This window comes from Buteo buteo, chromosome 21 (assembly GCF_964188355.1).
Source record: "Buteo buteo chromosome 21, bButBut1.hap1.1, whole genome shotgun sequence".
Taxonomy (NCBI): Eukaryota; Metazoa; Chordata; class Aves; order Accipitriformes; family Accipitridae; genus Buteo; species Buteo buteo.
In genome coordinates, this window is record NC_134191.1 from 13,797,244 (window position 1) to 13,811,176 (window position 13,933).

The 13,933-nt window shown below is 45.2% G+C and overlaps 1 protein-coding gene across 11 annotated transcripts in view; it reads right to left on the reverse strand.

Annotated features, from left to right (window-relative positions):
• Window positions 1-1,049: 1,049 nt before the first annotated feature.
• CHCHD6 (coiled-coil-helix-coiled-coil-helix domain containing 6) overlaps window positions 1,050-13,933 on the reverse strand; it is a 117,012-nt gene continuing 104,128 nt past the window's right edge. For all 11 annotated transcript variants that reach the window (XM_075052525.1, XM_075052531.1, XM_075052522.1 and 8 more), the window contains one exon: window positions 1,050-1,601. Coding sequence is in view for 2 of the 11 variants with exons in the window: in XM_075052530.1 (XP_074908631.1) it covers window positions 1,578-1,601 (24 nt within the window). In the remaining 9 variants the exon portion in view is untranslated. The remainder of the gene's footprint in view (window positions 1,602-13,933) is intronic.

The window sequence follows — 13,933 nt, forward strand, 5'->3', positions numbered from 1 at the left end:
TGGTGCTCCAAATTTCTGCATGCAGAGTCAGAAGTTTTGTGGCTCTGTAGAATCTGGCTGTCCCAAGCAGATCCAAAAGCTGGCATGGCAGTAGCAGAAAAGCCCACCCAGTACTGCTACAAAGAGATCTGAGGGCACCAAGTGGTTTGGAAAACTTGCCCTTTCTCCCTTAGGAACAGTAAGTTTGACCTGCACAGTGATAAAAAGCTGGAATTTCTACAAGATCTGAGACTAACAGAGATGAGCCATGGGTAAGCAAACATTGCTTCTGAGGAGGAAGGGGGTTGTGGCATCAGCTCTCCACAAGAAGGAAAGGCATTTTGTTGCTTTAATGAAGATGTAAAGCACTAAGTTGCTGCCTAAAGAAAAAGGAGATGAAGCAGAATATAACACAGAAAACAATTCTCAGCCCCCCTCATCCATTTTCATAAGCACTACATTAAACTCTGACATGACCTCCAAAAATCCATGTTCACATTCTTCAGAAACTGTCAGATACAGTCAGAGAGGACATGAGCAGCTAACACTGCCAGAGGAGAAGCTTTAGCCAGAGAAGGGGAATCAAGTTACCAAGTTAGACCTGCTCCCCTGGTTTGCCGACAGGTCTTTTGCAAACCTGCTGCACCTACCTCGATGAGGATGAAACACCAGACGCACACAGATCCCACTGCCCCTCGGCTCCGCAAGGAGAGGGCTCAAAACAGAGCACAAGGCTGAAAGGGATGGTGGTTTATGGCAGGCAAAGCAGGAACTGCACACAAGAGCAAAGAAGGATCACTTGGGCTCTGCATTCAGAAGGCAAAAGGTTTTTCAGAATGATTCACCAACACCAGTTCCCCTCAGCCAGGACTTTGCACTCTTCCAAGTACTTTCAAATAAGCCAAAGTTATTCAGCCCAGAACCAAAATGAACAAGTTTTGTGATTTATAAACTGTGACTTGAAATATTTCTATTCCTCACACTTGTTTGGAGTTTTTGTTGGCAAGGGTAGTAGGCAGAAAGCAGCAATTTACAGACTCATGGGACTGAAAGTATCTCACATCACACAGTGACCATTAAACACTTTATTGTATAGGAGGGAACCTTGGAAGGGAAGAAACGCGCCTGCTGGTGTAACCAATGGGAGCACGCTAGGAACAGTTAGTCCTAACAAGCTAATCAGGGTTACTTCCAAATAATTCGGACCCCTTTCTCCAGAGCAAACGGACAAAGATAACAGCTCTTGAAACTCAGATGTGGATCGGTGAAACCAAAGCTAGCACAGGGTGAACCAGGCTCGTGTTGGGCAAGACTCCAAGCTACAAGCTGTGCTGGAAGCACCTGGGGTCAACATGATTCTTTACATTTAATACAATAAAAAAGGAAACGATAGCGTCCCCCTCTCCCGGGACCCTCCTCCCAACTCCGGGAACATCCACTGAGACTGATACATGCAGGCAATTAGAAGAGGAATCATGTCATTGTCTTGGACCGCGAAGGGCAGAAGGCACCAGTTTTGGTCAGTGTCTATCCAGAAGGATGCTGGGGCTTCCAAGGGCATCTGTGGTCCCTGTCCTCTGCTCTTTGGTGGCTGATGTTTATCCAGAATTAACTAACAGCTCCTGAAAGAAGAAGGAGACAAAGAAAAAGGCAGCAAGTTAGTTATGCAGCTGTTGAGATGGGACTGCTTCCTTCAGAAATGAAGGAGTAATGTTAGCAGGGTGAAAATCCCACAGAAAAATCATCAGGTTTTGCCTGCTGTAAAACACAAGACACTCAAGGGGACAGAGGACTGTAGAAGCAAGACAGCAGGTCATGATATCAAAGGTGAGACTGATTCTGTGAACAAGAACATATGGTCAGTTGCAAAGGATTAGGGTTTATAAATCTGATGGCCTACAGCAGAAGAGAAAGGCCATGGTCTCAGGTAAGCCTCAGAGCAGCTGGGCCACAGGAGTACATGTAGTTCCATGCTAAGTCCCAGCCTCAGCAGGACACGGGAGCACTTTGATTAGCTGCCATCAAACACGCACACACTGCTCACTCATCCTGGAACAGGATCAGCATAAGAGTGAGCACTAGAGAGGGGAGAAGAAAGAGAAGGGCTCGGAGACTGCCCCAACTCATGACATGTTTGACAGCTTTTACCCTATTAAGAGCCAAACCCTCCTAAAATTCAAAGCAAATCATGCCTGCTTTGTCCTCACAGCAACCTCCTGTTTTCTAAGTGATACATCCTCAGATCCTGCAGGTATCTGTGCATGAGCTGTGGATTTCCGAGGGGTAGAACAAACAGGATGCTTTCGACCTTTTTAGGATGGAGATTGCAGAGCATGCTATGGTCTCTTCCTATTTTTATCTTATCAACCCTATAAAGTCAAAGAAATCAAACCAGCAATGCCATCAGCAGTGGATGAGAACGCACCTGCCACCAGCTGTACCACCTCTCTCTCTGAGGATCTGGGGTATTCGTGTTGGACCCTACTTCAAAACCTAGGTAATCAGCTCTCATGCATCACCAATGGCATCTTTGTATCAATGAACTGCTGGTGTAGCTACACCAACAGCAGAATTGCATTGGGTGAGCCTGTCAACACGCTACTTTTTTCTCATGCTCTGCATAGGTGCAGTTCCATTTTGCAGGGTAGACACTACTTACCCATGTTAAGAGGACACTGCTGAAGCCAACTACAGAAAGACAACTGAATAGTTAGCTGCATGTGGTCTCACCACCCATTTTTACTAGGGCTGGATTTGAGCTCGGTTCTACTTTTGAGACACTAGCCTTTCTGAGAAGAGAAGCTGTGCTGCTTTGAATGTGAATCAGAAAGGAGAACACCACAAAATAACGACACTAGTGCACTTGGCAATATCTGTCAGAAGGTGAGGATGTCGTTTGGGCTACTTCTGCCTAGCGGGCTGAAATTCACTGCCTAACACCTGCAAGGTCAGCATATTGAGTCTACATTGACCATGCATCTCCAAAGACAACCCCATCTCTAACAACAATGAACTGGAAAAGCTTCAAAGGACTCAAGAATAAAGAGAAAATTGTTTGCCAAATTATTTAGACAAAGCTTATCCAGAAATCTGACAAATGAACCATCAATATTACTCGACTGACTCTAATTTCCCAGGTAATTTTTATCATTATTAGTGACTTAAAAGTTTTGCATGAAGCAATACATTTTAAAAACTCCAGTAGCACTCACCAACTTGTAATGAGGGAAGCAGCAACAACTCGCAATCAATTTTGCAATAAAGTAATTTGCTGTAGTCACACTGTAACACTTCAGTGAAGTGTCACGGAATGCTACATTTTGTGAAACAGTCACTGATGTGGCCACTCTGTGGTTAACCCTTATGGAAGACAGTAAAACCTTTTTCTTTAAGGTCATTTTAAAGAATATCATAGTTACACAATTTCATGTTCAAAATCATAACTACATATTATTACTCATTTCAGGAGAAAATGCAAACAGCCAGCACTTAACCCCAATCAAATCTTTCCAGCCTAACCTACCCACATACCGGGGACGCATTGAGCTGGAGGCTCACAAGCATTCCTTGTGCAAAAACATCAGGTTCCATCTCCCTCTGGATGACTAAACTTTCTCAAAATCTTTTGCACAGTGAGCACTGGACCCAGAACTGATGGGCTGCCAGGCAGGCCAGACACCAATTTCCTGCTGCGCAGCTCTCACCACGGGAAGCCTCTGTGAACAAAGGCTGCAGGTAACGATACCGTCGATCAGCCCACGCTGCTCCCAGTAGCGGCCTGATACAATTACATCGAAGACCAGCCTGTGCTGGATGGAGCAAGTAATTAATGTCCCCTCCCTCATCAGGGGCATGGAGTGCTCATGAAGGTTATCCGGTTGGCATTTCTTGGGAGCTGAAGCACTCCCAGTACACAACAGCCTGCCCAGAGGGATGACTTTCCCAGCTGTTTCAGGTTTTCCCTGCTCAGATGTCAATCCAGATCTTACAGCGTTTGCCATGCCAGTATAGACCACTACCATCCTGAACCCTCTAATATTGCTAAGGTTCAATTTACAAAGAAAGTGAAACCAGAGTACAGTCTCTGGCTGGCTACAAACCCATGCTCCTCTGATCTTCTGCAGAACGTGCCGTGTGGTGCAGGCACAATTCACAGCTAATGCTGGAGGCCAGAGGTCTCCTCTGCCAGCTACTGCAGAGCATCACACAGCCGTTGCATGCTGCACGGTGGAAGCTCTGTAGGCCTCGTGGTCTGATAGCCCATCATATAAGTCTACGCTTGTTAGAATACACATATAATTGTTTTCACTGTTCCTAGGCCATCAGTTTATAAACCTGTGGCTAACTGCTTAAAAGCACAGTTGCATCAATTTCATGCCTCACATGCTGTGTAATAGCATGGAAGGATGCCGTACCTCTAAGACTAAACCCATGCTTTGCTAAGCTAACCACTTAGACCAGCGTTTTAATTCCACCTAGCATTGCAACCATGCCAATACAGATTTGGCACCCCTTCATTTCCTTCCAACCTGGAATCCTCCCTGCAAGATGCCACCAGGTTGCTACAACACTTACCTTGAGCAGAAGGAGCCAGGAAAGGGAAGGAGAAGCCTCACCTCTCCTACATGCCCTTACTGCATATGCACCAGACAAGTTGCATATGCAACAAGTCCAGGCAGCTTGCAATCACAAGCTGTTACCACACGACAGGATACTCCCAATTAATTGAGTTGAGGCTCAGCCTGACGAAGTTCAGTGCCTCATCACAAAATAACTGCCCCACAGTTGGCATTAACTGGTCTCTGCTGCAGTTTTAGCAGAACAACAACTCAGGAAACAAGCAGCCTTGGAGAGTGCACCGCACACTCACTCTAATGAGAGGGGACGGTGCCCTTCTTGCACAGGGAGGGTAGATTCTTTTTAATGCCACTGCCAATGCAATGTCAGGTAGACACCGGGTTCCAGTCTTGATGAGGTCCAGCCCAGCGCCTCTACATACAAGCACAGTGTCCATACAAAGGGGTCCATACACAGGCAATTCCTCACAGCTGTGGCTGCAGCACAAACAGGAACGGCAATCTGTTCAGTCCTGACAGCAAATCCAGCCGGAGGGCACGCAGCACTCTCCTCCACGCCTCTCCTGGCAAGCGGGACCTTGAGCCACTAACCCATGCTCTTCCACCAGAATGAGACCCAGCTTGGGAATTAACAGCAGTCAAAATTGACTGGCTGCTCAGCTGACACAGCCCACCACTTTGCAGCACCTGTGGGGAAGCCAGCAGCTTTCCAGTTCTGGTTCCAGTTGAGTGAGGAGAAAGGGTCGAGCTCTGCAAGTAGATCCACTCCACAAATCTCACCCCTGCTGAGAAGGGAGTCCAGTCAATGCCCAACACAGTCCTTCTCCCGTAACAGAAAGCTGAGGCCTTGGTACCAGCATCAGGGCAAGCAAGTCTCAGCAAGATTTTCTAGGGCACCGCTCTCTTGTCTTCCTCCTGTTCGTTCTTTCTCAAGTCTGCATCCCAGCATAGGAGCTCAGGGCTGTCTGGCGAGTCCGCAGCATCCTCTCTGCCTCCCGCAGTCGCTGGCTAGCTCTGCGCCTCGGCTTTTGGCCTCGCCGGAGGCTCACAGCCAGTGGAGGAATCTTCCTCCGTGAAATCCCAGACCCTGAAGAACTTCCTCCCTGTTTGCCAGAGATGCTGTTTGCCAAGCCTCAGCTGTGCTAAGACATATTTATTTAACCAGCCTTTAGTCTCACGGGGTAAACCCTGCAAGTTTCCTCCAGCGAGTGCCTTACCTTTGTTCTAATATTCCCTTAAGCAGTTGCACCACTGTGCTCACACATATGGGCACTGTGTAGCTATGAAGAAATCAGAAAGCAGATCCCCATGATAAATGACTTGGTGCATTTGGAGTGTCAGTGACAAAGTAGAAATTAATCTCCATAGTTCCTAGTTCCCTGCTGCATGCAGGCAGCTCTCAAACCCAGAATACCTGTTGGCACATAGCAGACTTCAGTAACGTGACCACACAACTTTTTCATCTCAGTTAGTCTGGAAAGAGGCACTAACTAAATACAAAAATCCTGACCTGTCCTAAGATGGGTGTTCAAGGCCCTTCCACCGGATAAAGCATTTGTTGCGGGGCTATTAGCACCCCAAAGCGCTGCAAGCGACATTTGAGTCACTTTGGTTTGATGTATGCTGTAGGTATTTTTTGGTTATGTGCAATTTGTTCTGTTACATTCAGGGTATTGGCTATTTTGTGGAGCAGCTGTGCTGACTAATGGATCACAGCACTTCTGTGCCATATAGTTATTGCACAGAAAAGCCTCTCTGTCTCTCTCATCCTTCAGGAGTCCAACAGTTGCTGTCCTTGGGTTAGGAATAAGAAGGGGCAGGAGTATGCCTGGCAGCAACAAAAAACATTAATTCAAAAAGCTATGAAGAGAGTTTTGTTTTCCCTCTTCTCTGTACTGGTGTTAATAGCTTTGCAAAGCAGAGAAGTTCACCCAATGACTTCTTGGCTACTTCCCCAGATGGTGTCTTCAAAGCTGGCTTGACAGCAGAAAAGACGCCTTTCAAAAAACTCACCAGACGCATTATCAGAACACCCCAGAAAGTGCTTTCATGTGGAAGTCCCCTGGTCTACATACCCCACCAACAGAGTGCAAGGAACAGAAACAGTCTTTCTGGTTTCCTCTCCCCCCTCCTCACTCTCCTTTGACTCACAAGAGCTGACACACTGTTTGCTTTGCTCTGCCTTGACACTTCCCCATTGCTCTGCATCACCCGAATACGAAGTTATTTACTAGCACAACTAATCTCTAGCTGTTCTGAGACTCACCTGTTTGTTCATGCATTATAACATTGATTTCCTCCATACAATTGTTCTGATCATTGTTCTAACTCACAGAGAGCTCCCGTCATTAGCCTTGCTTAACAGGAAATGTTTTGCCACTGACTGAGCAGCTCTGCAGTTACTAGACTGCACAAAAAATCATCCCGGTTGGGGGGCTGCGTCTCCCTGCTGAGCTGGTAGCCCCAGACATCGCAGTAGGGAACAACGCTCAATGCTTTTGATTTTGGACATGGGCTAGAAAATACCGGGGCCAGGAGGAACAAACACCGCTCTACAAAGGGCCACTGCTGAAAGGATGGCTGTTAATTAATCGGCATACAAACTGAGGGCAGTTTTTGTTCAATCAATGTTAATTGCATTTAATCTCGTTCTCACCATTAAGAAAAGCCAACAGGCCAAGCTGATGTTGCTAGTGCCTGACATGCAGATTCCACCCACGTTTGGGAGGCAAGGCAGGAGGAGAAAAGTAATGGAAAGAAAGGAAATAACCCTTCTTCACCCCTTCTGCATCACTGCACAATTTCATCGGGTCTGTTCCATTATTTAAACAATTTTTGTTTTCCAATAACATTACAGAGGAGCTCAAAGGATGAATATCAGACATGGAGCATTTCACTACTAGTTATTCTTGCTCTCCTGGGTACTAGCTTAGAGCTTTGCTAACCTACGCTGCCCTGGCTATTGTGCTTCTGTGAAGGACTGAAATACAGAAAATCACTTATGTGAAGTGGTGTCTGCTTTTTAGTCCCAGGCTGGTCCCAACAGACCTGCCAGTGCCCCTCAATATGACCTACAACTGCTGACTGCCACCTTCCATCAGCTCCGCCAAAGTCTTTCTCCTCACCTTGCCACTGACCACAACTCCACACCAAAGCATGATGAAGTCTGTCTTCCTCAGATGTCTTATAACACAAAGTAGGATTTGCTATTAAACAACCTCTGACTAAATTTGCATCATAAGTCAGTGCATGTTTGAAGCCTGAACTTCCCAGGTAAACCACTAGGGCATCCACCAGCAGTTTGGCTCTGATCTGGGGACTGTGCCACTACCTGCCCAGTCACCTGCTTGGCAAACAGGAACGATCCTCTCTCCTCCGCAGGAATCAAGCCTGGGGGCAGAGGGGCAGCTTTTGTAGCACAGGAAGCCCAAAGTGGCGGATTTCATGACTACTGGCTTATTGCTTCTGCAAGTGCCTTGCGTTTTTCCAAATCAGTATCAACAACAATAATCATCAAGACCGGGCTCTGTCGGCACCTCTCCCCTGTGGCAGCACACAACACTTGCCCAAAGCCAATGCTGCAGTTTATCATAGATTTTCTTTGTCCCTCGACAAATGTTAGTCCCATTGCCTCTCACCGCATAAAGTGGACATATCGCAAGTGCTGTGAAGGACTGGCTGAGTTTTAAGTGGTCTGAAATGGCTCCACTAGACTTGGTCAAGATTGCTTTAAAATCATTTCCCATTAGGACTGTGACCCTCTCTCTTTGCAGTCAGCATAATGACTCTACCTCAGGGGAAGATAATTACATCCCACTATCTATACACATCAGAAAGTATACACTACAAACACTACCGTGCCTTTCTGGAATGAGCAAGAGAAGGCAATGCAGGAGGAAAAGGAGATAACACTGGATGCCCCTCCATCCCACAACTGGAGTCACCCCAAGCATTTCGCAAACTCATGGATTAGCCCCTGGGAGGGATAAAGGGATCCAGAAGGCACAGAATGTTTCTAAAGCAGAACAACGACAACTTGTACAAATCCAGCTCTGGTTTTGTGAGGATTAAAATGAACTTCACCCAACTGTGAATATCCGTTTCCAGAGCCAAAAGAAATGGAAAACCACTTACTGATGCAACAGCATTTCATTATTTCAAACCCTAAGCCCAATGCTTCCAAAAATTAAGGACAGGCAACAGTAATGTTATTGCTGGGGGACATTGGCTGCAGGGGTTTAACTGCTAAACTGCCAAACCACACTCTGAGCACAATGTAATGAAACAGTATACACAAATAAAGGCAACTTCTCCATATTCTCATTCCTGCTCTTGCTACCAGCCCCCAGAATAATCGGTGGGAAAATAAAAGGAAAAAATAATCCCAGAAGCCAAGAGACTTTGGATTAAGTTGTATAAATGACCTGTTACCTCCTAACACAAGGAAGAAAGAAATGCAATAAATACCTGCAAAGCCATTCCAGTATTTCGGATTAAATGGATTACAGAAATGGAAAGTACATGATGCAAGATGTTATAAAACAAGACGCCAGGAAAGTGCAGGAATTTGAATCAGGCTGGCAAATGATCCCTGCAGACTATTGAGGAAAATTAATAGAGAGAAGGGGTAGAGAAAGGATACAGTAAGAATACTGACTGATGAACACTGCTGTTAGGACGTGGAAATTCAGGATGTCAGACTTCCACTTAAATCTACTTCAGTCCTGGAACAAAAATAGCAAATCCTACTGTTAAAAAGCACTGGAAGTAGAAAAGTCAGATATGCCAAGCCTCATTTCAGGATAGGTTTCCCCTGTGCATCCCTCAGGATTGAAGTTTGTGACTTTAATTATTCCTGGAACATTGTGTATATAAGGGATTCAATACAGGGATTACTAGCAGGATCCTCGTTATAAGTGCCACTTCTCAAACAAATTACACTTCGCTGGATGTCAGTAACATACACAGGAAAACAAGTTAGATAAAGGCAGCAGGACAGCAAGATACAGACCCGGTGCAAGGAAATTTCATGAGGTCACCCAGAAAAATAAAGACATTCAGAACATAAACTCCTACAACGTTTCTAATTCCACAGTGCATTAAAGCTTTGCATGACCCAGACACAGTATACCTTCAATACACCAGTGACTCCACACAAGTCTGAGACCAAGCCTAGCTGAAACATGCTTTCTTGTGAAGAAATGCCACCGGGGTAAGGGTGGAGGAAAAGAGACAGAGGTCATAGAAAGAGCAACCCCAGTTGTCCTCTGAACTCCTAGAGATCACCCCATCCCATCCCTTGCCTCTGACTGTTCAGAACCAAACACGGATGGATGGGAGAAGCCAGGGAGAGAGGATGTCATTTTGTTTGGAGACAGATACAGCAGCTCCTTAGCTGCAGGGCTTCTTCACAAGCTGATCCCAACTTTACATACTGCATTTTGCCTTTCCAGATCTCATCCTGGAACAGATTATGAACCTGAACTAGTTCTAACAAACATGTCTGTAACTCCAGGAATTTTCATGAAGATGGAAGCACAGGAAAGTCCAGTCCTTGGGTAGAGCGCAAAGAGCTGCCGAAAACACTTCAGAACCCCTCAGCTACAGCACTGTGCCTTTGAGATGGGACCTTAAAAGCTATTGTTAAATACTCAACCTGGGGATTTCACCTGCCACTTGCCAGTGTTACTAAACCCTGCAGTTTTCCCATGCACTACAGGAAGGTAAGCACTGCCTGGAGGGCATGAGCCAGAGTCCTAGTCAGACTCCTCCCAACTTCACCTAGCAGCTGTAGATAAATCCCCATCTTGGTTTCCCTTTCTGTACACAAGAGTAATGCTACTTACAAACCACACAGAGGTACAATAATTATTCACCAGCAGAAGATGCTAAAGAAATGCAAAAAAAATATCACACAGTTCTCAAGGGATCCATCCCTCTATACAATTTGCATTTAGGCTTCAGGGGAATTCTAGTACTTTACCTCATCCCTTTCTGCCTTGCTTTAGCAGGGTCCTGCACTGGATAAAGAGGTTTCCTCTCCAGGTGGGGGTAGCATGTCCACATTTAAAGTATGGCTCACTTCTGTCTAGTCCAGCACAGAGGCAGGAAGAGACTTCTCCAGATACCCTTTTTCTATGCCTAATTCTATTTCTGCTCAGTGATACAGTGAAATTCTACGCAGAAGTATTATGAGCTTGACTGGCTTTATTTGTTTAACAGTTCACATTTTCATTAAGCTGTTGCTATTCGGCAGCCAGTAATTTTATTTGTGTGATAGCCGTATTCATCTCATCTGTATGGGTGTAGATGTCGCTCTCCTTTTCTTCTGGCTGAAGAGGCAAAAATCAGCAATGAGAGAGCCAAGAGAGGACTGAGAATTCTCATGTCTGTTTGCAGATAGATGTGGGATATAACTTCTACCTGTTTTTGTGAAACACCTCCCATAGACTAGCATCACAGTAAAGGGCCTACAGGTAAATTTAAAAAAAAATTTAAAAAAAAAATTATTGGGAGGCTACCTCCACTGCCCAGACACAAAACCAGAAATTGAAATATCTTTTAGCAGAATCAGCTCATTTGACTCAGCACTGCAACTCTTCTGCACCAGCAGCTTATTGCTGACCGAGCATTTACGGCATTTGAGTATCAGATTTTAAAGAATTAATTACAGGTCTAACTCTTGCCAATCTTTAAGTATCTTGAAATATCTGGTCCCAGGAGCTGCAAGATCTGATTAGATCATAAGGAAGAGAAGTCTGGTTGGTTGGCGTGCACCAAGCCCCAATTAGACAATCCTCTACCAAAAGTTCAGGCAACCAGACAGAAAAATAACAGGCATTTTGAAACGTTAATGACCTGAACTGAGACAGTCAAATGATTCAACCACACCTCTTAGATAGAGGTTTCAGAAGTCACCCAAGAAACCCTAAGCATTTCACTCTGCCACTCCCTTTTTACAACATCAAGGAGCGGAGGAGCTGGAAAGCCCTGCCTGCTGCGTGAGCACTGGGGAGGGAATCCACAGTCCCAGCAGGAGGGCACTGGGTGTTCCCGCTGAGCATGACACACGGACTGGAGCGGAGAGGCTGCGGACGGACTGGGAGGCCATGGAGACGTTCAGTCATGCAATTACGTGCTGATGCCCGACCACAGGCACACCCAGGCAGCAACCTGCGTGAAGCTGCATGCTCAGCCCTGAACGCAGAAGCCATCATAGTCAGTATCTCAGGAAGATGGATTTGTTCTGAGCAACTGCCCACCGGCGCCCAATATAACCAATGCAATTAAGAGGACAGCAGATAAGATGCCCTACAACCTGAAACATGGATCTGAGCAAACAAAGGGAGAATGGTGAACACCAGGAGATGCATCTTTATTTCTCAATCAATGTCTCCTCCTGCATAAATTCCAAATCCTTCTTTCAAGATTAAAAACCTTTACCAAGTGAAAAACAAGCTCAGCATTTCTCTAGCTCCTTCCTGTCCCTTTCCCTCTTCAGAGGGCACCCTGGTAGAATACCAGATGCTGGAATAAGCCACAAAAGCCTCCTAAATAATTATCTCCCATTTCCTCCACTGCAAATTTATAGTTCTGCATCTGTGTCAGGACAGAGACCTGCTTCCATCTGTCTTACAAAGAGGACCTAAAGGTGGAATGTTTAACGGGAGCATTTGAAAATGTATTAAGAGACTGGAAAAGAAAGCGACAGTTTATAAGTGTGCTGTTCACTTGTCTTGTGGATGCTGCTCAAGTGGAGGGGGAGCTTTCTTTTTTTTTTAAATATGACAAATTATGCTGGTCCCATCTTGTAATTTCCCTCACCATGCAGCATGTCTGTTCATGATAGATACCAGTGCAGCTGCTTAGGTGTCCATTTATCTGCTAGAAAAGTATTGTCTATTTGGAACCAACTCATCCTAAAACAGTAGCCCCAGAGGCGGAGAAAGAAAAGGGAGGGGGAGAGAGAGATGAGGGAGCTGTAGACTGGGAATATGTCCATGCTTCTGCTGCAAAGGTTCTGGCAAAAAGAAAGCATCATATTTAGTTTTAGCTACATCCTCTCTTCCCCCCTCCTAGACCATTCTTTTCTAGTGTCACTCAACACCTCTTTACACCCTCTTCCCACAAAGACCTTACCACTAACATACACTTAATTTCACACTTGCGACCTGTGGAAACAAAGCAAGCCCACACCTTCTTCCACAGGTCTGTGCCAGCGCAGAGGAGCTCTCAGGTCCCAAACTGAACAGTTTGCCGTTTAAGGCAGATAACATTTAAAAGAAAAACAAAACACATAAAGGAAGGAAAAAGAGAGACAGAAAAGGGGAGAGAGAAAGAGAAGGACCAAAAAAAAAAGGCAATCAAAGGGTATTTATATTTTGTGTTTAAAGAGACTTTGAGCAGGAACTTGCCAATTTTCTGTAACCAGGATTAGAACAGAACAAACTTAAACACTTTGTCCTTCTGCAGAGCCCTACGAGCTGAATTTCACTCTCTGCAAAATGGCCAATATAGAAAGAAGCTCATAAATCCCTGTGACGTAAGTAACTTCACATTACCCTTGGGGAAACAGAGGCAGGGACAGATTCATTAATCCAAGTAAATGAATCTGTGAAGCAGTCTGGATTTCTGAATCCCCATAATGTCCCACACAAGAAACAGCATCCAGGGCCCAGCAATCTCCATGCAACGCTGGCTGGCACAAGCAAAGCAAGACACTTGAACGGATGAGAATGTTTTTAGAAAGGAAAAGTACAGTCATTAAACCACACCTGCCCTAGCCACGTAGCATGTGTTCTTATTAAAACATGTTTTATTAATTTAAAATACCTTCCACCATTTCACTCACTGCATTGTTAATACCAAAGACCAAGGTCACATCTGTAAGACACTGCCTCAGAAACCTGCTGAGTAGCAGAGAGCTGCAAAACCTGTCTGAACAGGTGGGTACATATTCCAGCGGCTCAGCACTGCCAGGGTTAGCCTGCTGGTAATACCCGAGCTAGCAAGGTTAGAGCTGGCTTTGATTTGTCATCATTATTCTGCAGCCTAGGCATATCCTGAGAGGATGTTGCTACAGGTTGGTACTCTGCCTCTGGCTTACCAAATACAACTTCCATGTGTGTGCAGAGGAAACCTAGGTCTTTTAAAGCTGTTTAGACAGTTATATGTACACAAAGAGCTTTGTAAGACTTTTATGTTAAAGAATTGTTAGAACCAGCACTGAATTAAAGACTTGACTTTTAAGATAAGGAACTGGCCCTTAAAATTGTCTCTTTTTTTTTTTGTGGGGTAGGGTTTCTTTGTTTGTTTTGAAAATAATGAAATTCCACATGTAAGATGGTATCAGTCAGTTGAGCTTAAACTGTAAAAGG